Below are 25,035 nucleotides of genomic sequence, written 5' to 3'. Positions count from 1 at the left end.
TTTTTAAAAATTGTGGTAACATATACATAATGTTAGTAATAAATGTATATACATGTACATTTTGCCAACCATTTTTTTAAATGTATAGTTCAATGGCATTAATTACTTTTATGCTATTGTGCTACCATCACCAGCATCCATTACCTAAACATATTCATCACCTCAAATATAAACTGTATGCCTGTTAAGCAAAAGACTCCTATTACCTTCATCCCCTATACCTTGGTAATCTTTAACCTACTGTCTATGAATTTGTTAATTCTAGGTATTTTATGTAAAAAAAAAAAAGTGAAATTAATCTTTTTATTTATCCATTCATCTATTGGTGGACACTGGGGTTTATGTTCAATAGTTGGTTATTTGGGAGTAGTTTCTACTCTTTGCCATTTACAGATAGGTTTCTCATGAATATTACTGTATAAAAGTTTGGCATACTTGCCTTATTTTCTTAAGAAAAGTTTCTAGAAGTAGGATTACTAAGCCAAAATATCAGCGTATTTTAATGCTTTTTGATGTTTAATGCAAAATTTTCCATCAATAAGTTTTGTATTTTCTTCCCAGCAGAAGAGTTTTTTCTCCATATTGTGACTCTCTGTGGGGTTAGGAGTATTATCCCACACCACAGGCAGCTACAGCATTCTACACTCAAGGCAAGTTCTGGTACAATGAGTCCCTCGGGCCTCATTGTAACAGACATATTAAGCCTGTTATATATGCAACCAATGTATTCATAAGGGTTGCTCTACTCCCTCCTAATGTGGGACCACGGTTTCACACTAAGAATGCATCCTGGTTCTTCTTAGGGGCCATCAAGGAAGGGCCAGGCAGAGCACTGTGAGATCCTAGTACTTTTCAGCAGTGAGTTTTTTGATGTGGCACTCACTCTGTTATTATAGTCCTTTAACTATTTAACAGAGTTTTGAGAAATATATATACCAGTTCTTGATGGTTTTTCAGAGCTTCTGTGGGAGCAGGAGCTGTGAAGAGTCTCCATCCACCGTGTTGAATGAGGGCCATCTTTTGTTGTTAGCATTTTTGCCATTTTTCACTAGTTTTGTAACTTGAATGTAGCATAGTAAAAGATGTCTATTTCTAGTATTAACCTAAAGTTTTTGCTTTTGCTTGCTGTAAAACTTTTAGAATAAAGTGGTGGCAGTAATATTTTGTTATGATAGATATTCTTTGGAGTCATATCTTCCCAAGAATGTCTTCTTTTAGTTATTGTGTACTTTCCATTTCTATAAATTGAAGATTTTCCAGTACAGGGTAAAAAGGAAATAGAGCAACATAGTGATTTCTGGATTTGAGTTATATTTAAATCTCAGACTTATTAGTTCAAATTTCATCATATAAAATTGTGGCCACACAAAACTAAAGGACACACAAAACTTAAACATTTAACCCTATCATGAACCTTTACAGTAGGCCATTTTCAATGAAAGAACCCCACTAATCACATACCTTTACATAAATAATAAAATCTTCCTCACAGAAATTACCTGAAGTTAGAAATTGCACTTGTATCAATGTTGTGTTTTTTTGCATTGTAAACATTTCTGCTCATGATATTGGTTCTAAAGGGTTCTGCTATGAGTAAACTAGGTAATTTCCACTTGTCCTTCTGATAATAATTAGAAAAATTAGGATAACATATTAAATATCTGCTGAGAGGAGATCAAAGAGCTATAAATACAGTGAAAAAAATTATAGTTCTAAGATCTGAGAAAAGGAGCTCCTAAGAAATAATCCAAGTCGAGGCTGCTTTTCCCCCAACAGATACTGTTTTGTTTCCAGAAAAAAAGTTGCTGAGATAGGATGAGAAGGTAAGCACAGCTTTCTACAGACTCACAGGCCCACAAAGAGGTGCTGATTAAGAAACAACTTTGGGGTGGGCCACGGTGGCTCAGCAGTTAAGAGTGCTTGCCTGCCATGCCTGAGAACCCGGGTTCGATTCCCGGTGCCTGCCCATGTTAAAAAAAAAAAGAAAAGAAAAGAAACAACTTTGAATTGATTGAAATGAGATCATCCAGAGCCTCATACTTTGTCGCTGTTTTCCACATACAAATAATTCAATAAAATCTACTCAGGGACATGAAGAGTCAAGGACGTATGATAGATAATCAAGAGGAAAAAGTAGAAATAAACCCACAAGGGATCCAGAAAACAGGGTTATCAGACAGATTTTAAGAAACCAAAATTTAACTGTAGATAGTAAACAGCTGTAAAGAGTATGAGTAAACTGGAAGATATGTCAGAAGCTTACCCAGGCTGAAGCATAGCCAAAATGAAAACACAGAAAAGAATGAAGAAACCTGTGAAACTTGGTGTAAGGGAGTAAGGGACAGGTAATTGTCTCAGGAAGGAGGAGCAAGAGAGAAAATGGAACAGAAGAGGTGTAATTGAGATTTTTCTAAAATGGAGAAAAAAACATTAACCTACAAATTCAAGAGCCTTTATGAATCCCAAGTAGGATAAATACTTAAATCATTAAAAGATATGTACAGAAGTCATTACATGTTTACTCACGATAGTCAGAAATTAGAAATAATCCAGAAGTCCTCAGCACTAGAATAGACAGTGGTAGATATCTAATAAAATACTCAATGGTTCATGATGATGAATATGGAACTATGTGATGATATTGTGAATTGCTGAGTGTATGTGTTGGGAATGTTTGTGCTTCTTGTAATTTTTTTTTTTAATTAATAAAAAAATTTAAAAAAATAATGGCGAAAAAAATGAATTCCTGCTGTATGCAATATGATATATACATATAAAGTTTATAAATCTTAAGTGCAAGGATGAATGAAAGTTTTTACAATGAATGTACTTGCATGACCATCACCCAGATAAACATACGGAACAATGCTAATATCACAGAAGTCTTCCTTATGGGCTCTTCCCAGCAAATAATCCATTTCTATCCAACAAGCCACTTCTACTCTGACTTCAATCACCAGAATTTAGTTTTGTCTTATTTTGAATTTCATATACACAAAATCTAGTATGTACTCTTTTGTGTCTCATTTCTTTAACTCATCATCTTGTCTGTAACTCAACATCTTGTCTGTATACACAAGACAAGATTTTGTGTATATAGATTTTGTGTATATGAAATTCAAAATAAGACAAAACTAAATTCTGGTGATTGAAGTCAGAGTAGAAGTGGCTTGTTGGATGGAAATGGATTATTTGCTGGGAAGAGCCCATAAGGAAGACTTCTGTGATATTAGCATTATTCCGTATGTTTATCTGGGTGATGGTCATGCAAGTACATTCATTGTAAAAACTTTCATTCATCCTTGCACTTAAGATTTATAAACTTTATATGTATATATCATTTTTAAGTTTAAAAACAGAACACTAAGACACTGAGAGAACTTTTTACCAGCAGACCAACACTGCTGGCATAAGATTTCAGATTGAAGGTTGAAGATGCAGAAATGAAGAACATTCGGAAGTTAAAATACCGGCTTTAGAATTAAGGGACTTTGGGACAGTTGCCTAACTTCTAGGTCTTGCATCCAACATCCAGGCTTACTTACCCTTATATATAGGAGGGACTTGGACAAAATAATCTATTAGGTGCCTTCTGGTCCTAAAATGTATTCTGGGGATTAGACATGGAAGAATTCAATTAAAATGTATTCTCTAGGTTTAATTTGGATATACTTAATGCCAAAAATAAAATAATGGTTTGATGAAATAAAATAGAAGAAATTTAATAGTTGCAGTGTTGACATAGGAAACCTTTTTCTTAATTATGTATGTGCCAAACCTAAAGTGAAAATAATATTAAAAATCAAATTAGTAAATTGATCTTCAGGCTTTATAAACCATTAGGCTAATGGAATGGTTCAGAACCAGGAAAATTGGCAGTAAAGAAACTTCTTCCCTTGAGTATCGTGTGATAATGAATTTGGGGGGAGATATATGCTCTAGGTTCACCAGTGTATCATCCTATGCAGTAGAAGGATTCCTTTTCTTCCTTGTTTTGTTTTTGTCTATGAGGTAAAAGTATCTGAAAACACAACAAAGATTAGAAGCAGTAGTTGAGAATTTGGAAATTAAGATAGGGTTTGTAGTGGTGGTGGTATTGTTTAGAGGCTTGCTGTGATAGTGTTTATGGTATTGTTTATCAGACTGTAGGTCAGTACAGGTAGAGGGAAACAGGCCTCTTGTTAATTAAAAAAAACTTTTTGAAGAGAGTAATGATAATTCTGAACTTTAGGACCTCATTTCTCAAAGCTTCAACATCACCTGTGAGTTGGTTGGAAATGCACTATCTCAGTCTCTTCTTGAGACCTGCTGATTTAGAATCTCTATTAAACAAGATTCCCAAGTGATTTATGTACATAAGTTGGAAAAGCACTGTCATATATAATCACAAGCTGTTTTGACATTAAGAATGATTATGATAGAGAGCGCCCTTTGCTATGTTATTAAAACTGAGCTTTTCCTAAATAAACCACCACCTGTATTAATGCCTATGAAATAAACTTTAAAAGACTGAGAAATAATATTAGAAAACTTTGTATTAAAATATTATGTTTAAAGTATTTGCACAGTGACATGTTTGGGGGAAACGTTCTTTAAATTTCTGGGTACTTGGAAACTTTCATAATAAAATGTTGGGGAGAAAGCTGTCATGAAAATGGATATCTTATTTAAACTACAAATATATCACATTCTTTGAGGGTTCTTGATAGCCTAGCTTCGAATGTAGGTATGTGTGTGTTTGCGTATTCCTAGCTTTGTTCTGTAAATGACTTAATGCTTCCCTCTTAGGGAGAAACAAATAGCTAATATTTTTTTAGCGTGTCCTGTGTACCAGGCATAATGTTTTACTATATGCATTATATCATTTATTCCTCATACTGTCCTGATGAATTAGGTAATTTTCCTTACTATATAGATGAGAAAACCAAACCACAGAGCTTAATGTACTTGTAAAATCTAGTAAGCTCAGGAAACAGAATTTGAACCCTGAAAAGTCTGACTTCTAAGAGCTGATTGCTATTGCATTGTACAGTTCCAGGGACCACTGTTTTCATTGTTGGAACGCTGGAACACCATTCACTTGCAGTATAAGGTGGGTGGTTCCTCTGGGATTGTGCAGCAAGGCTTCCTGGCCTTAACCACTGTGCTTATAGTGTTGCCTCGCTAGCCTCTTAAACTTGTGCAAGATGAAAGTTTATTTTTCTGGTGTGTATTTTGATTTGTTCCATGACTTACTTGTGTGTTTTATCTTTAAGATTCTTGGATCTCCCAGTCAGCATCATTTCCCCGTAATCAGAAACAGCAAAGGGTGGATTCATTATCACCAGTGGCCTCACTTCCTAAACACATTTTCCAGCCTTCTATCCAACAGCAATCTACTAAACCAGTAAAAATTACTTGTGCAAACTGCAAAAAACCTTTGCAGAAGGGACAGACAGCTTATCAACGAAAAGAATCAGCTCAGCTCTTTTGTTCTACCACCTGCCTTTCTTCCTTCTCTCATAAGCGTACTCCAAAGAAACGCAACGTAATGTGTAAAAAGTAAGATTTGCTTTTAACATGGCTCCATGTGGGTGAATCCCAGCAGTATAAATTAATGTTCTGAATGTATTTGAAGTGGATAGATTCATGGGTAGAGTTGTGGGTGTGTCTTTACTGAACTTGAGTTATTCTAGAGTATGTCAAAGCTGTGGGCTCATTTGTACTGTATTTACCTCTTGGCAAGAAAATGAAATAGGTTTGGATATAAATTGACCCTCTCCCTGTCACTGCTTTTGTGTCCCCTCACCCACCTCTATCTTAGTTCTCCCAAGTTGCTACCAGCATTTTTGAATGCTTCTAAAAATCTCAGACTAGAGTGTGGCAAGGTTCTTGTGCTAAATAAAAGATTTTTGCCACTCACTCTTCTATTTCTATATTATTTAGAAACTTGTGGCAATGAAGGAAGAAGTAAATTTTACTACATCCAAAAATTATACTTCATTCCTGGGATTAAATCATGAGAAAATGAAACGTCGGTTATTGTTCATCTATTTGACTTTTAATAAAATGGGATGAACATAAGTTGTGTTTATATCCCTTCTATTTCAGAGATACCCCTACCAAGAATACTACTGTTGTTGCTCAAATGGATTCAAGCAAATCCTTCCCAGAATTTTGTAGTGCATCTGGTTCGTCTCCCTATGAAGACAGACAGAATCCTAGGAAAGGACTTATGAATAAATCAAGATGTACAATCTGTAATAAGCTAACAGAGGTCTGGATTTTTATACCTTATATAAGTTATTATCTAGGATAACAATCCTAGATAATAACTAGGATATTGCACATAGAACACATAATGCACGTTCTCAATGTACTTAGGATGGCTCCACCATGAAGTTTGAGAATATAAGGATATGTTAAAATGATCTTATAAACCAATATCCTACTTGCATAGTATGGAAAGTGCATTGGTTTCTATGGTATTGGGGTATATTCATAAACAAAGCAAGAGTTTTGTTCTTACTAGAAATGCTAAATAAAAATGTAAGGTCTGACGGTGCAGCTGGCTCAGTGGTAGGCTTCTTGCCTTCCATGCCAGAGACCCAGGTTTGATTCCCAGAGCCTGCCCATGCCAAAAACAAAAAAAAAGTAAGGTCACTTACATTTACATGACAGAAGCAATGAATTGTTCAATGTGAACATAAGGGGTGAATATATGTCAGTAACTTCACATTACTTAAATGGTATTGCAATCTTTCTAGTTGCTGAAAGAAAAAGAAATAGGCATACAGGCAGTCCTTGCTTAATATGGTCCGTGCTGTCTTTGTTATGACAGAGCCATGCAAATCAAATTGAGGACAAGCTTTTATTCTCAGTTATCATGGAGCCGAGCAAAAGGAGGAATACCTTCCTTGTCCATACATAGACACTGTTCTGAATATGAATAGTATAGATTGCCCTAACCTCTTCCACAGATTTTCTAGGGCAATGAATTTTAAAATAGTCTTCTAATTTTGTCTAAGAATTTCCAGTCTTTTAAGAGGTCATATCAAAATCATCTAAACCAGTTCATTTTTCGGTCATTCTTAAATGTCTCTAGGGTAGTCATTACTGAGTTTATTACTTTTCGTTTTACAAATTTTATTTTTCATCTGAAGTAAAATCAAAGAATTATTTTTTTAAAAAATCCAAGGAAAAAAATGAAAGCATAACAAAATGTGCTTTTTAATCTTCTTTCCAATGAGAAATTATTAAGGGTTCTTTGTTTCTGTTAAAGAAACTGCTTATCCCATTACCTGCTATGCTGATATGGTTCATTTATTTTATTTAACAAATTCTGATTTTTCTTTTAGATACGTCATGAAGTCAGCGTTAATAATATAACTCATAAACTGTGCAGTAATGATTGCTTTAATAAGTACAGAGTGGCCAATGGTCTAATAATGAATTGCTGTGAACAGTGTGGCGAATACATGCCTAGTAAAAGTGCTGGAAGCAATGTCCTGATTGAAGGTCAACAGAAAAGATTTTGCTGCCAAGATTGTGTTAGTGAATATAAACAGGTAATTCTTTTTCTTTTTTTTTTTTTTAATTCATCATATAGGTATATATTTGTGATCACCACAGGGTAACCATTTGCCTTATTGTTTTTTGAAGTATGAATTGTTTTTCCCTTTGAAGATGCTTTTATTAACTGAGTAATACAAAAAATTTTTTACACAATATAGGCTATATAATCTATGAAGAATAATAGTACAATGAACCCATGTTTTTGTTTCATAGAATTTAGGTTTATTTTTTATTTATTTTATTTTTTAAAAGCAGTTTTATTCATACACCATAGAGACCAACCAAGGTGTACAATGAATGGCTGTCAGTATAATCACAGCATTGCTCTTTCATCACCACAATCAATTTTATTTATTTATTTATTTATTTATTTATTTATTTATTTATTTGTTTATATGGGTAGGCACCGGGAATCGAACCCGGGTCCTCTGGCATCACAGGCAAGCATTCCTACCTGCCAAGCCACTGTGGCCTGCCCACTCAATCAATTTTAGAACATTTTAATTGCTCCAAAAAGAAAAACACCAAGCCCCTTATACCCTCCTATTATTGACATTTAATATTGGTGTGGTGCTTTTGTTACAGTTGATGGAAGAATGTTAAAATATTACTGTTAACTATGGGTCCACATTTTGTTTATGCATTCATCATTCTATGGACACTTGGGTTTTTTCCGTCTTTTGGCAATTGTGAATAATGCTGCGATAAACATTGGAGTACAAATGTCTGTTCATGTCCCTGCTTTCAGTTCTCTTGAATATATACCTATTAGTGGGATTACTGGATCCTATGGAAGTTCTACACTTAGCTTCCTGAGGATCTATATACCACAGTTTGTTTAGACACTCGTCTGTTGATGGACATTTTGGCTGTTTCCATCTCCTTGCAGTTGTAAATAATGCTGCTATAAACACTGGTGTCCAAATGTCCGTTTGTGTCTTTGCCCTTATGTCCTCGGAGTAGATACCTAGCAATGGTATTGCCAGGTCATATGGCAATTCTATTATTAAGCTTTTTGACAAACCACCAAACTGCCTTCCACAGTGGTTGCACCATTTGACATTCCCACCAAGAGTGAAGTGAATAAGTGTGCCTCTTTCTCCACATCCTCTCCAGCATTTGTCATTTTCTGTTTTATTGATAATGGCCATTCTGGTGGGTGTGAGATGATATCTCAATTGTAGTTTTGATTTGCATTTCTCTCATGGCCAGGGACGTAGACCATCTCTTCATGTGCCTTTGGACATTTGTATTTCCTCTTCTGAGAAGTGTCTGTTCAAGTCTTTTTCCCATTTTGTAATTGGATTGGCTGTCTTTTTGTTGTTTAGTTGAACAATCTCTTTATAAATTCTGGATACTAGACCTTTATCTGATATGTCGTTTCCAAATATTGTCTCCCATTGTGTAGGCTGTCTTTCTACTTTCTTGATGAAGTTCTTTGATGCACAAAAGTGTTTAATTTTGAGGAGCTCCCATTTATTTCTTTCTTTCTTCAGTGCTCTTGCTTTAGGTGTAAGGTCTATAAAACCACCTCCAATTATAAGATTTATAAGATATTTCCCTACATTTTCCTCTGTTTTATGGTCTTAGACCTAATGTTTAGATCTTTGATCCATTTTGAGTTAACTTTTGTATAGGGTGTGAGATATGGGTCCTCTTTCATTCTTTTGCATATGGATATCCAGTTCTCTAGGCACCATTTATTGAAGGGACTGTTCTGTCCCAGGTGAGTTGACTTGACTGCCTTATCAAAGATCAAATGTCCATAGATGAGAGGGTCTATATCTGAACACTCTATTCGATTCCATTGGTCAATATATCTATCTTGATGCCAGTACCATGCTGTTTTGACCACTGTGGCTTCATAATATGCCTTAAAGTCAGGCAACATGAGACCTCCAGCTTCATTTTTTTTCCTCAAGATACTTTTAGCAATTCGGGGCACCCTGCCCTTCCAGATAAATTTGCTTATTGGTTTTTCTATTTCTGAAAAGTAAGTTGTTGGGATTTTGATTGGTATTGCGTTGAATCTGTAAATCAATTTAGGTAGAATTGACATCTTAACTATATTTAGTCTTCCAGTCCATGAACACGGTATGCCCTTCCATCTATTTAGGTCTTCTGTGATTTCTTTAACAGTTTTTTGTAGTTTTCTTTGTATAGGTCTTTTGTCTCTTTGGTTAAATTTATTCCTAGGTATTTTATTCTTTTAGTTGCAATTGTAAATGGAATTTGTTTCTTGATTTCCCCCTCAGATTGTTCATTACTAGTGTATAGAAACACTACAGATTTTTGAATGTTGATCTTGTAACCTGCCACTTTGCTGTACTCGTTTATTAGCTCTAGTAGTTTTACTGTGGATTCTTCAGGGTTTTCAACATATAGTATCATATCATCTGCAAACAGTGAGAGTTTTACTTCTTCATTTCCAATTTTGATGCCTTGTATTTCTTTTTCTTGTCTAATTGCTCTGGCTAGAACTTCCAACACAATGTTGAAGAACAGTGGTGATAGTGAACATCTTTGTCTTGTTCCTGATCTTAGGGGGAAAGTTTTCAGTTTTTCCCCATTGAGGACGATATTAGCTGTGGGTTTTTCATATATTCCCTTTATCATTTTAAGGAAATTCCCTTGTATTCCTATCCTTTGAAGTGTTTTCAACAGGAAAGGATTTTGAATTTTATCAGATGCCTCTTCTGCATCAATTGAGATGATCATGTGATTTTCTGCTTTGATTTGTTGATATGGTGTATTACATTAATTGATTTTCTTATGTTGAACCATCCTTGCATACCTGGGATGAATTCTACTTGGTCATGATGTATAATTCTTTTAATGTGTTGTTGGATTTGATTTGCTAGAATTTTGTTGAGGATTTTTGCATCTATATTCATTAGAGAGATTGGTCTGTAGTTTTCTTTTTTTGTAATATCTTTGCCTGGTTTTGGTATGAGGGTGATGTTGGCTTCATATAATGAATTAGGTAGCTTTCCCTCCACTTCAATTTTTTTGAAGAGTTTGAGGAGAGTTGGTACTAATTCTTTCTGGAATGTTTGATAGAATTCACATGTGAAGCCGTCTGGTCCTGGACTTTTCTTTTTAGGAAGCTTTTGAATGACTGATTCAATTTCTTTACTTGTGATTGGTTTGTTGAGGTCATCTATTTCTTCTTGAGTCAAAGTTGGTTGTTCATGCCTTTCTAGGAAGTTGTCCATTTCATCTACATTGTTGTATTTATTTGCATAAAGTTGTTCATCGTATCCTATTATTACCTCCTTTATTTCTGTGGGGTCAGTGGTTATGTCTCTTCCATTTCTGATCTTATTTATTTGCATCCTCTCTCTTCTTTTTGTCAGTCTTGCTAAGGGCCCATCAATCTTATTGATTTTCTCATAGAACCAACTTCTGGTTTTATTGATTTTCTCAATTGTTTTCATGTTCTCAATTTCATTTATTTCTACTCTAATCTTTGTTATTTCTTTCCTTTTGCTTGCTTTGGGATTAGTTTGCTATTCTTTCTCCAGTTCTTCCAAGTGGACAGTTAATTCCTGTATTTTTGCCCTTTCTTCTTTTTTGATATAGGCATTTAGGGCAATAAATTTCCCTCTTAGCACTGCCTTTGCTGCATCCCATAAGTTTTGGTATGTTGTGTTTTCATTTTCATTTGCCTCGAGATATTTACTGATTTCTTTTGTAATTTCTCCCTTGACTCACTGCTGTTTAAGAGTGTGTTGTTGAGCCTCCACATATTTGTGAATTTTCTGGCACTTTGCCTGTTATTGATTTCCGACTTCATTCCCTTATGATCTGAGAAAGTGTTTTGTATGATTTCAGTCTTTTTAAATTTGTTGAGACTTGCTTTGCAAAGATAGCATATGGTCTATCTTTGTGAATGATCCATGAGCACTTGAGAAAAAGGTGTGTCCTGCTGTTGTGGGGGTGTAATGCCCTATAAATGTCTGTTAAGTCTAGCTCATTTATTGTAATATTCAAATTCTCTGTTTCTTTATTGATCCTCTGTCTAGATGTTCTGTCCATTGATGAGAGTGGGGAATTGAAGTCTCCAACTATTATGGTAGATGTGTCTATTTCCCTTTTCAGTGTTTGCAGTGCTTGTCTCGTGTATTTTGGGGCATTCTGGTTCGGTGCATAAATATTTATGATTGTTATGTTTTCATGTTGAATTGTCCCTTTTATTAGTACATAGTATCCTTCTTTGTCTCTTTTAACTGTTTTACATTTGAAGTCTAATTTGTTGGATATTAGTATAGCTACTCCTGCTCTTTTCTGGTTGTTATTTGCATGAAATATCTTTTCCCAACCTTTCATTTTCAGCCTATGTTTATCTTTAGGTCTAAGATATGTTTCCTGTAGACAGCATATAGATGGGTCCTGTTTTTTAATCCATTCTGCCAGTCTATGTCTTTTGATTGGGGAGTTCAATCCATTAACATTTAGTGTTATTACTGTTTGGGTAGTACTTTCCTCTACCATTTTGCCTTTTGTATTTTGTATGTCATATGTAATTTTCCTTCTTTCTACACTCTTCTCCACACCTCTCTCTTCTGTCTTTTCGTATCTGACTCTAGTGCTCCCTTTAGTATTTCTTGCAGAGCTGGTCTCTTGGTCACAAATTCTCTCAGTGATTTTTTTGTCTGAAAATGTTTTCATTTCTCCCTCATTTTTGAAGGACAGTTTTGCTTGATATAGGATTCTTGGTTGGCAGTTTTTCTCTTTTAGTAATTTAAATATATCTTCCCACTGTCTTCTCACCTCCATGGTTTCTGCTAAGAAATCTACACATAGTCTTATTGGGTTTTCCTTGTATGTGATGGATTGCTTTTCTCTTGCTGCTTTCAAGATCTTCTCTTTCTTTTTGACCTCTGACATTCTGACTAGTAAGTGTCTTGGAGAATGTCTATTTGGATCTATTCTCTTTGGGGTACACTGCACTTCTTGGATCTGTAATTATAGGTCTTTCATAAGAGTTGGGAAAGTTTCAGTGATAATTTCTTCCATTAGTTTTTCTCCTCCTTTTCCCTTCTCTTCTCTTTCTGGGATCCCCACAACACATATATTTGTGCACTTCATATTATCATTCAGTTCCCTGAGTCCTTGTTCATATTTTTCCATTTTTTTCCCTATAGTTTCTATATCTTGTCGAATTTCAGATGTTCCGTCCTCCAGTTCACTAATCCTAACCTTTGTCTCTTGAAATCTACCATTGTAGGTTTCCATTGTTTTTTTCATCTCTTCTACTGTATCTTTCATCCCCATAAGTTCCGTGATTTGTTTTTCAGACTTTCCATTTCTTCTTTTTGTTTGTTCCTTGCCTTCTTCATATCCTCCCTCAATTCATTGATTTGGTTTTTGATGAGGTTTTCCATGTCTGTTCATATATTCTGAATTAGTTGTTTCAGCTCTTCTATCTCGTTTGAGCTATTGGTTTGTTCCTTTGACTGGGCCATATCTTCAGTTTTCCTGGTGTGATTTGTTATTTTTATTGGCGTTTAGACATTTAATTACCTTAATTAATTTATTCTGGTGATTGCTTTCACTTCTCTTACCTAGGGTTTTCTTGCTAGATGAATTTGTTGTCTATCTTTTCTTTGACCTTCAGTTCAGCTTTTTCTGGACCTCTAGCTTAGGTTTTGTTTAACAGAGGAGAATTTTTCAGTTCTTGTCTTCTTGTTTCTTGCCCTGCTTGTATGGTGCCTTTTCCCTCCCCACCCTTAGGAGGGTCTACGTAGGTATTATAGACTCGAGCCGGGTTTTCCCGGACTAAACTGGCCTCCTATCAGGGGCAAGGAGTCACCTGCGTCAGTTTTCCCTGAGGGTGAGACCCAGCAGGTTAAAAGACTTTCCTGTGAAGTCTCTGGGCTCTGTTTTTCTTATCCTGCCCAGTATGTGGCACGTCTGCCTGCGGGTCGCACCAGCAAAAGATGTTGCAGCACTTTTAACTTTGGAAGACTCTCCCTGCTGGGGGCATGGTGGAGACGGAGGAGAGGTTGTAGACTGGTTTTAATGGCTTCAAATTGCCAAGCCCTGGGGTCTGAGTCCTTGATGGAGGGATTCCACCTTAGTTGGGCTTCACCCCTCTCCTGGAAGGCACAGGTGGGAGACAGCCCTGAAAGCAGTCCGTTTCTGCCTATGCCTGGGGCAGTTGCTGCCTGCTGAATCCAGAGGCTGCCAAGTCTCCGTAGAGACACAGCCACTAAAGCCTCCGTTTCCTCCCCTTTCCTCTTTTTCCGTGAGCCCAATGTTCGACCTCTGCCTTGACCAGGTTTAGAGTCTCTTTTCTTTCCCTCTGGGAAGCTGCCTGTGGGGAAGGGGCGCCGGGTGCCAGACACCGCAGCTTGGGGAACTTACAGTTTTGGGGAGGCTTGCAGCCGGTCCACCTGGTCCCAACTGGGGTACGCTGTGTGTTCGGTCACTGACGTGGCTCCAGGAGCTGTTCAGTACTGTTTCTGGTTATTTAGTAGTTGTTCTAGAGGACGAACTAAAACGTGCACATTGCTAATCTGCCATCTTGTCCCCTCCTCCTTCCTGAGGATCTTACCTGACTGTATTCCACAGCAGATACACCATTTTACATTCCCACAAACACTGAATAAGTATTCTTATATCTCCACATCCTCTCCAAACTTTGTTTTCTATTTGTTTAACAGTGGCCATTCTGGCAGGTGTGAAATGGTATCTCATTGTGGTTTTGATTTGCACTTCTGTAATAGCTGTTGAGGATGAGCACCCACCATCTTCCTGAAAGTTCTCCAGTAATTCTTTTTTTTTTTTCAAATGGGCAGGCACCAGGAATTGAATCTGGGTCTCTGGCATAGCAGGTGAGAACTCTGCCTTCTGAGCCACCATGGTCTGCCCTCCCGTAATTCTTTGTAATGGCTTTAAAAGTCTACAGTAGCTTCATCTTGTTAAGTTACATTAACCAGATTTATCTTAAAATCTGATTTAGTCCCATTTTTATCACTTTATCATTGAGCTTGTCTCTTTTCAAGTGAATATTGAAATATACTCATAATGAGTATTGAACTATATCAAATAAACTAGTATTAGTAAAGTATTAAGCTATATCAAGTAAGCTTGTTTGTAAATGTTTACTTTTTGTAAAAGTTTCGGCAGAGTATTTTTTCTTATTTCTTTTCTTAGGGTGATGGAGTTAGAATTTTAGAAATAGTTTAATGTATTAAATTGGGTTTGAATATCTTTTATAGACTTGGTGCTTTTTGAGGAAACTGGCTAGAAGGTGCTTATGCAAGAAGTTTTTTTTATCATGAACTTTTTTGAAGTGTAATTTGTATACAATAAAATGTACAAATCTACAGTTTGTGTTTTCACACTATTAAAACCACATGTAACCGCTTGGTAAAACAAGATATAGAACATTCCCAACCTTATTTAGTTCCTTCATGCCATTTTCCTGTGAGTCCCCAGCACCACAACCTTTCTACCACCTCTGTATGCAAGCTATTACATTCTGACCTTCTGATATCTATTATCATAGATTAGTTTTGTCTGTTCTTGAACTTTATGTAAAGGCAATTATAGAGTTTGTACTCTTGTGTCTGGCTTCTTTCATGTTTTTTTCTGAATTTTGTTTTGTTTTGTTTTTAATCGCATGGGCAGGCACTTGGAATTGAACCAGGTTTCCAGCATGGCAGGCAAGAACTCTGCCTGCTGAGCCACCGTGGCCCGCCCCAACATGTGTATTTTAGATTCCTACTCCTTCCTTTTTCTGGGCTGAGTAGTACTCTACTGTATGAATAGACCACAGTTTCTTTATCCATTTATCTATAAATGGATTTTTTTTTTAACTTTTTTATTGTATAATATAACATATATACAAAGCAAAGAAAGAAAAAAAGCAGTAGTTTTCAAAGCACTCTACAACAAGTAGTTGACAGGACAGATCCCCGGGTTTGTCATGGGCTGTTAGCAGTTTCTTACTATTAGGAAGAAAGCTGTTGGGCTGGTTTGAAATGATGTATGTACCCTAGAAAAGCCATGTTTTACTCCTAATCCCATTTCGTAAAGGTAGCTGTTTCTTCAGTATTGTATGTTTGAAACTGTAATTAGATCATCTGGAGATGTGATTTAATCAAGTTAGTTGAGCTGAGTTAGGTGGGGGCATGTCTCCCCCATTTGGGTGGGTCTTGATTAGTTTACTGAAAACCTGTAAAAGAGAGTGACAAGAGAGAAAGCCAAGAGATTCAGAGAGAGCAGAGAATGCTGCAGCACCACAAAGCAGAGAGTCTACTAGCCAGCACTTTGGAGATGAAGAAGGAAGGTGCCTCCCAGGGAGCTTTATGAAACAGGAAGCCAGGAGAGAAAGCTAGCAGATGATGCTATGCTTGCCGTGTGCCCTTCCAGCCAAGAGAGAAACTGTCCCTGTGTTCACCATGTGCCTTCTCACTTGATAGAGAAACCTGAGCATTATCGGCCTTCTTGAACCAAGGTATCTTTTCCTGGATGCCTTAGATTGGACATTTCTATAGACTTGTTTTAATTGGGACATTTTCTCAGCCTAAGAACTGTAAACTAGCAACTTATTAAATTCCCCTTTTTAAAAGCCATTCTGTTTCTGGTATATTACATTCTGGCAGCTAGCAAACTAGAACAGCTATTAAATATTCTTGTACTATATATCTGTTTTTCGTTTCTTTCCAGTAAAGACACAGAAGTACAGTTCCTAGGTCAGAGGGTAGATATATGTTTAACTTTATAAGAACTGACAAACTCTAAAGAGTAGCATTTTGTGCTCCTACCAACAATTTGATGGTTCTATTCCACATTCTCACTGAAATTTGATATTGTCAATTTTATTGATTTAAGCCATTCTAGAGGGCATGAAATGATTATCTCCTTGTAATTTTAATTTATATATCTCTAATAACTAATGTTCCATTTTGAACACTTCATTATCTTCTTTTGTGAAATGTCTGTTCACATTTTTGGCCCATTTTTTTGGTGTGTCCTGTCTAAGAAATCTTTGCCTACCAAAGTTATGAAGATATTTTCTTTAGCTCTTGTGTTTAGTTCTATAATCTATTTCTAATTAATTTTGTATATGGTATGAGGTTTAGGTTAAGAAATTTACAGCTACCTGATTTCAAGGCTTATTATAAAGCTACAATAATTAGGACAGTGTGGGAGGTGACAGGTAGTTCAGTGGTAGAATTCTTCCCTGCCATATGGGGGTCTGGGTTCCATTTCCAGCCCCTGCACTCCAAAACAGACAAACAAACAAAAACTTTCCCAAATGGTGCTGCAAAAATAGAATATTCACATGGAAAAGAATGAAATGTGATCAGCAATGCACGCATGCAAAAAAGCAAAAGCAAAAAAGAAAGACAGCGTGGTATTGACATATAAATATAGATAAATAAGTCAATGGAATAGATATAAATAGAACCAATGAAATAGACATAAATAGAACCACATGTATATGGGTCGGTTGATTTTAGAACAAGTCAGTTGGATGGGAAAAGCAAGGTCTTTAACAAATGGTGCCTAAACATTTTTTTGTTGTATGGAAATAAATGCTCTTTGGTCCTATGACATTCCATACCCAAAAATACATTCAGGATGGATAGTAAATGTTGCACCAGCAGGAATACTCTTATGTGCTCCACCCCTACCGTTTTATTGTATAAGGATTTAAATGGTTAGATTTTAAGAAAAAATAATCTGAAGTACTGGGCTTATATTGATCATAAGAACCCATAGTTACTCATAGTTGACTGTAACTTATTTTAAAAAAATAATCATGTATATTAACTGTATTGTTTTCTTTACATACTTTGTACCTAATTAAAAATCTCTGAGAGGTAGCTTATAAAGAGTACAATAAACAGGTAAAAATATTGTGAAAAAGACCTTATATTCAGTGATAGAATGCTTGCCTGCCCGTACAGGAGACCTGGATTTAATTCTCAGCCCATGCACCACCACCACCACCCCAAAAAAGAGACCATATAGGTTGTATTTTCAAAAAAAGTAGTATGTGATGCAAGTAACCAAGTGATTTTTTTTTTAGTTTGCTTAATAAACAACTGTGCTAAGTCTTAATTAGTAATGATTTAGTTATAGACTTAGATCATGAGTTTTTGTTAAGTTAAAGGCATTGTGCTTTATGCCCTTAAAAATAAACAATTATGTTTATCCTTTGAAAAACATAGGCTTGCACATTTATTATAAATGTATTACTGCTAAGTGAGCACCAGTGAAAGAGGTAAAAATGGGGAAATATTTATAGTCAGAATTGGCAGCAGCCATATATCCAGAATTTCTTGAATAACTGTCTTGCCTGCCACTATGATCTCTAAAAAGAAGGTCTGTTCATTTTTTCACACATATCTCACAGTAATGCACAGTAGCTTATAAACAATTAGCAGATACAGGAATGATGTTTCCATATATATTAAAATTTTATAAATGTTTGGTTTTTTTCCCCACATGTTAGTCTTTTGAAATGATCATTGGCAGACCTTCACACAATAAGACCTTAGCGATATATGAACAACTTAAGAAAAGAAACTGAAAATCTTGCTGTATGTGGCTGATTTTGTAGATTGAAGAACTGTGATGGTTTTCACAATATTAGACTATCTAGGAAACCTCCACATTTTAACCAAAAATGTATTAGAAAATGCTACACCCTGGATCAGATTATTAATTCTGATGAAATAGCTTTCTTTTGGGAGTGATCACAATAGAACATTTGAAGATTGTAAATCCCAAAGATGGAAACGTGAACCCCATTTTAAAGTTGCAAAAGATCTATTCACTGTGATGCTAAATATATATGCAGCAGAGATTTAAGTCAGCTAGTATTCATAGGTGAAGCTCACTGCTTGCCGCTTTTTGACAGGTGGGGAGAAAATTAGAAGACAGAGTACATGATCAACTCTGAATTGGTTTTACTCTAAAAATTTAATAAGCCATTCATTTTTCCAGAGAAGCTTTTCTTCCTGGTGTATGAATAATGCTTGTATACTGGGAGACACAAATGCCAAGAAATAAAGAAAGAATAAAGATGAAAGTGGAGAAAAGCAAAATTCTCTCAAACTCCTCTCTGAAATCAGTGATAAAATAAGCACAATTTACCCTTCAGGGATGCTGAAGTCTCATAAAGGGCTTCCAGTCAATGTTTTTTAGTTGTTCACTCTCAAATGTGTAGAAACCCAAGGATTACCAGATATTTGAGGAATGCTTTGCTCTGTTTTGTTTTAAAAGAGACCAAAGCATTCAAATGGAAAAAGCAACTTGGAAGAAAAAAAGAGCTATATGAGGAGGAAATTTCTAAGAAATTGTGATTAATTAATATCTTTAGAGAAGTAAGAATCTACTGCTTCTTTGAAACAGGACCACAATGCTCAAAAAAAAGTTTCAGACCACTAAAAATTCTCAGAAATAAAAAACACAGTAGCAGAGAAGTAAATAATAATAAATTTAAATATAACAAATAGATTGTATAGGGGGAAATATGCAAAGAACACTAGGGTACAAGTCCTTAGGATACAAAGTCTAAATAATAAGAGTTCTAGAAAATGAACAAAAAAAGAGAAAATCAGGATCCCAGATCAAAAGGAATCATTCAATACTCAGCAAAATGCATTAAGAAAAACCAAGACGTGTTTGTGAAATTTCAAAATACTCTTGCCTTCCAGAGGGAACTATGTAAAGAATCAGAATTTAGAATATCTTCAGACTTCTCAGTAACAATATTGGATAGGAGACAGTGACGCTTTTCTCTTAGACTTCTGAAGGATTTTTTCAACCTAGAATTTTATACGTAGCTCTATCCTCAAATAGGCTATTACAGGGATGCAGGGTCTTAAAAAATGTATTTCTTTTCTATGCACATTTTTTAAAGAAGCTACTGTAAAATATTCACAAAAAAGTAGAAGTCCAGCAAGAAATATGAGTACATAGGCACCAAGAAACCAAAGGTCCAACATAGGAGAAAGGTGATAGGAATCCCCAGTATGTCGGTAAATGTAGATCTCTAGAGATCAAACTAGTTCTGGTTGGAGCAGGTCAGGAGTCTTCTGTAAGGCAAAATGGTTAACATCCTGATGTCAGTGTTTATCTGAGAGGATATTTAGATTGCTAGTTTAAGAATTGAGGCTGGAATTACTGGTAGTCGTTGACAACTGATAAATGTAGACGTGGGGGGTAATTAATTACTTATCAAATCCAGTGGGAAAAAAATCATGGTTGCTATTAATTTATATGTACGACCTTGTGACATGTTTGATGGTCACAATTGGGGGCATGCTACTGGCATCTAATGGGTAGAAGCCAGGGATTCTACTAAAGATTCTTTAATGCATAGGGCAACTCCCCATAATAGAGAAGTATCTGGCTCAGAATGTCAGTAGAGCTAATGTTAAGGAATTCTATAAAACCGAAGCATAAATAGCTGGTTTGATGAACATATGTGGTAAGAGGTAGGAGAGCTAAATTTCTGTTCTTCTGATTGAGAAGTCAGTTGACAAGGCCTAAACCTAGGAAGATAAGTTAGTAAATAGCAATACAAACACGTTACTTTGAAATTCGGACCAAAAGAATCTGCTAAATGAGTTGAAAGTAGTTAACTTCTGGGAAAGGGTGAATGGGTGGCAGTCCTGGGGGACATGCTATTTCTTTTAACTAACCTTGATTAAATAGTTAAGGTTTTGTAATATTGGATTCTAATAAATGTATATTTAACTTTGATTTAATAAAAACTTTTTAAAAAGTGCTAAGTATATTGAAATTCAAAGAAAGTATTTTACCCCCAAAACACATAGCTAGAAATCTAGCTGATATCCCATATCTGAATCCTTAATTAGCATGCAGCATTGCCTCTGAATACATAATTACACACATGCCTTCTCTCCTCTAATAAACCATGTAAATTCTGTGAGGGCAGGATCTGTTCAACGTACTGATCTCCAGAATAACTAGCATTATACATAGGAGATCTTAATCATCTAACCAGAACACTTCTGAGAATGAAATGAGGTTGTTTTAATAATTGTCAGAACAAGAGGTTTGTATACAAAACAGGATTGTCCCAGGCAAACAGGAATTTATAAGCACTGTACCTGGAAAGAGTTCATAAAATATAGTGTGCTTATCTGATTACATTTCTTTCCAGTGTTTTTTTTCCATTGTTTTTTGGAGGCTTTAGATTAGTGCTACCTTGCCTGTCTTTTTTGGGGGGGGTCCAGTTTTCCTCCAAGTCATCAGTAAAAATTCTTTCTGTCACTCAAGTATTAAACTTAGGTTTGTTTGTTTGTTTTTGTGTGTGTGTTTATGTGCTGTATGGTGGGGTTCACATTTCATTCTTTTTCCATGTGACTGGCTATTAGTGCCACATCGTTTGTTGGACTTTGGTGGGGGGGATGGGGAAGTATACAGGCCAGGAATCAAACCCTGGTCTCCCACGTGGCAGGCGAGAATTCTACCCCTGAACTGCCCTTGCATTCCTGACTTCATTTTTTAAGAATTTCGGATAGATATCTCTGGGGAGAGTCCCTCAGTGGCATGAGGAAAGACATATGGAATTGTCTTTGCTCTTAGGCCATATTCAGTAATTATCAAATAAAAATGAGTGTGTGCATGTGTGTATTTAGTAAACTTACCAAGGTGCTTGGTACCTGCAGTTTTATGTGTTTTTTTCTCAGTTAATCATCTGAGCAGGTGCAATTAGTATCTTCATTTTATTGAGAAAACAAGTTTAGGAGGTTAAGTAACTTGCCCAAGGTTATACAGTTGGAAAGTAGCCCATGCACTGAAGAGTGTAACAGCTCGACCATCTATTCATTACCAAGAAACTACGGAAGGAAAGAGATAAGACTAACGCTTGGTTTTGGTTATATAAAAAATAACACTATAAATCTTGGTTTTTTGGATATTTCATCAAATATGTATGTCATATCTATATATTACATTCTCATCAGTTTCAGGCCAACATATCTATAATCTCTGTTTGAATGCCCCACAAATATCTCACACTCATGTCTAAATCTGAACTGCTAGAATTGTTTTCTTTCTTTGTTTCCTGTATTAGTAAGCGTCATTCAGCTGCCTAGATAGAAACTTAAGATTATTCTTTACTCCTAATTCATTAATCCCCACTCAATTACCAACTCATCCAGATACTACTCCTACACATCTCTCAATTGTATTCCTATCTCTACTGTTATAATCCTAGACATAGCTACCATCATTGCTTGCCAGGGTTACTACCAGTTCCTTGACTGGTCTCCCTGCTGCTGATCTTGCTTCTCTACAGTTGGGAATCCATAGTACAATTAGTGGTCTTTCTAAAATATGAATTTGACCATGTTACCTTTCTGCTTTTTTACTTTACCGTTGCCATATTTCTTTTAGCATTAAACCAGATAAGACTTTTATTCTCTTAAGAGAATATTTATCCCTCCAAGGCTGTTGTATTTGAGTTCAAATTGTGCTGTGTACAAAGATATTGCAGGATCTTCTTATTCACAGTGCATACAACTTTGTTATTTTGAATTGTCTGTTTTTATTATAAAAACAAAAAATTTTTATTGATTCCAAGAAAAATGTAATGTATATTTATTATGAAAATATTCAATAGATAACCTTAAAATGTTCCAAAAACAAAATCAAAATAGTTTGATTTCTGACATGTGGTGGTTTGCTCTAATTTGGTGTATAGGATTATGCTTTGAATTTACAGCATTGCCCTAACAATGTCTAAAAATTATCTGTGCTTCTGACCAACGAACTGACTTTTTAAGCTGATGTTCTGATTGATAAAAATCTTCAAGTTAAAACCAAAAAGAAAAGCCACTTGGTATAAAGTGTACTAAATACTGTTGCTCAATTTTCACATTAAGTCTCCAAGTACTTTATGACAAGCAAATTTAATAACTATTTATTGTTAACTAATATAACTATTAATGTGTGATGAAATATTACATATAACTGAATTAGAGATTTCTTTATCTGTATATAATGATCCTAAATTATTCAGCTCGGTGGTTTTTAGTGTTGTTCAGTGTCTTCACAGTCCGTTTTAGAACATTTTCTTCGGCCCAAAATGAAACCTCATCCTGTTAGCCCTCAACCACCATTTCACCAACCTCTGAACCCCTGAAATCCCCAAATTCTAGATAACCCCTAACTTACTTTTTGCTTTTATAGATTTGTCTGACCTGGGCATTTCATATAAATGCAGTCAGAAAATATGTGATATTTTGTGACTTCTGGTTTCTTTTACTTAAAACGTTTTCAGTGGTCATCATGCTGTGTGTATATTGGTACTTCATTAGTTTTTATTGCCCAATAATATTCTGTTTATGGATATATATAGCATTTTTATTTCTTCAACAGTTGGTGAACTTTTGAGTTGTTTCTACTTTTGAGCTATTATGAATACTGCCGCTATGAACATTTGTATACATGCTTTTGTGTAAATATTTTCATTTCTCTAAAAGTGGAATTTCTGGGTCATGTGATAACTCTACATGTAACTTTGAGGAACTGCAAGACACTTTCCTAAAGTGCTGTATCACTTCACATTCCCCAGCACTGTAGTAAAGTTCCAGTTTTTCCACATCTTCCCAAATACTTAACTGTGTTTTTTATTAAATCCATCCTAGGGATCTGAAATGGTATGGTAATCGTGGTTTTGCTTTACATTTCTTTGAGGGCTTGATGCTGAGCATCTTTTCTTGTCCTTATTGATCATTTGTATATCATTAATTTTTAAAATGTTTATAATTCTGTAAAAAATTGTAAACTATCCTATGTCTCCCCAGATAATGGAAACAAAATCAAGAAAATTAGGATCAGAAAACAGAGAAAGGAATGCTGTTAGAAAAGAAAATGAAAGAAAAGTATATGGACCATTGAATACATTTTCAGAAAAAGTAGATGGAATGCCAGAAAAAGAGACTTCAGAGCTACAGTTTTCAGCAGAATGTAGCACACATCCAGCACTGATCAAACAGGGTGTGAATTTATGTCCTTTCTACATGTCAGCCATAGGTGATAAATTTCAAGAGCAACTGGAAGAGAAAATATCAGAAGACTCTGTTACACCAATTGTGCTTTCTGCAGATCCAGGTACATGGCCCCGAATTTTGAGTATTAAACAACGGGACACTCTTGTTGAAAATGATCCACCTCAAGTAAGAAATTTTAACTTTCCAAAAGATAATACAGGGAGGAAGTTTTCAGAAACTTATTATACACGAATTCTTCCAAATGGTGAAAAAACTACTAGATCCTGGTTACTTTATTCAATCTCAAAAGATTCTGTGTTTTGTCTATATTGCAGACTCTTTGGGGAAGGGAAAAATCAACTGAAGAATGAAAATGGGTGCAAAGATTGGCAGCATTTATCACATATTCTTAGTAAACATGAAGAAAGTGAAATACACATCAACAATAGTGTTAAGTATTCAAAATTAAAATCTGATTTGGAAAAAAACAAAACTATTGAAGGTGCAGAACATAGATTAGATGAAGATGAGGAAAGCAATGGTGTGCTGTTACTATACACATAATATACCTGACTTGGTTTTGACATGACAATGTATTCCATTTACTCAAAAAAGACCTGTACCTTAACATTCAGTATCATTTGTGTTGTGAAGCTATTCTTATATGGAGTAACTTGCAATAATTCATTAGCAATAAGTATAATAATAAATAAATAAAGAATGTTTCTGTTCCAAATTCTTAAACTTATTGTATTCAGTAGTCATTAATGCAGATTTCAAAAATTCTATCAAGAATTCATCTGTTCTTAATGTTATCACTTTATACCTTTAAAATTGACATTTGAGGACATTTGACAGGTTTGGTAATTTTGTGTGATGATTACACTGAAAGAGAGAAGAAAAGGCTTGAATTTATCAATACCAGTTTGAACCAGTTAACTTAGGTGAAAAAGTGTTCTTGTTATGAAAGCTAAAAAAAAATTCAGAAGCAATTTAAGTACAGAAGAGGTTTTGAAACTACAGCTTTTGCTATTAAACCAAATATTTGTAACTTATTTCTTTTCAACAAAACATTCTTTTATTTGAGCAAAAACTACACCATTTGTTGCAAAATTAAGTTGACTTATTTGAATTTTACTGGTTTTCTATTTTTGTTTTAATTTAATTTGTAAATATTTTATCTTTTGTGTGAGAAATGTAAGCTTGAAGAGTGTATACCTCTTTTTATGTTGAGAAAATATAAGAAATGTTAAAATAAAAATATATTAACCTTAAGTTTTGTGGGGTTTCGTTTTTCATTTGAAAAGAAACTACATGCTTGAAATTTGAGAAACATTATTAAAATCAAGGATCTGATGTGTTTTAGTTGGTCAGTCAGTGTCCCCAGCACTACTTATATTTAATAATTCTCCCTTTTGTTTCTGCTTTCTTTGACATTTGACAATCTGATTAGTAAGTATCTTGGAGTATGTCTATTTGGATCTATTCT

At 35.2% G+C, this 25,035-nt stretch overlaps 1 protein-coding gene across 8 annotated transcripts in view; it reads left to right on the top strand.

Moving 5' to 3' along the window:
• The window catches only part of LOC143681607 (zinc finger MYM-type protein 5-like), a 53,757-nt gene extending 28,947 nt beyond the window's left edge, over positions 1–24,810 (top strand). For 5 of the 8 annotated variants that reach the window (XM_077158778.1, XM_077158779.1, XM_077158782.1 and 2 more), the window contains exons 5-8: positions 5,256–5,541; positions 6,091–6,256; positions 7,338–7,547; positions 23,361–24,809. In XM_077158778.1, coding sequence (XP_077014893.1) covers positions 5,256–5,541; positions 6,091–6,256; positions 7,338–7,547; positions 23,361–24,110 — 1,412 coding nt within the window. In that variant the 3' untranslated portion in view covers positions 24,111–24,809. Of the gene's footprint in view, positions 1–5,255; positions 5,542–6,090; positions 6,257–7,337; positions 7,548–23,360 lie in introns of those variants that run through there. The other 3 variants (XM_077158783.1, XM_077158785.1, XM_077158791.1) reach the window with 2 other exon arrangements.
• The last annotated feature ends 225 nt before the right edge of the window (positions 24,811–25,035 follow it).

Source organism: Tamandua tetradactyla, chromosome 4, assembly GCF_023851605.1.
Source record: "Tamandua tetradactyla isolate mTamTet1 chromosome 4, mTamTet1.pri, whole genome shotgun sequence".
Classification (NCBI taxonomy): domain Eukaryota; kingdom Metazoa; phylum Chordata; class Mammalia; order Pilosa; family Myrmecophagidae; genus Tamandua; species Tamandua tetradactyla.
The sequence above is the reverse complement of the archived record's forward strand: the minus strand, read 5'-3'. Positions and strand labels throughout refer to the sequence as shown.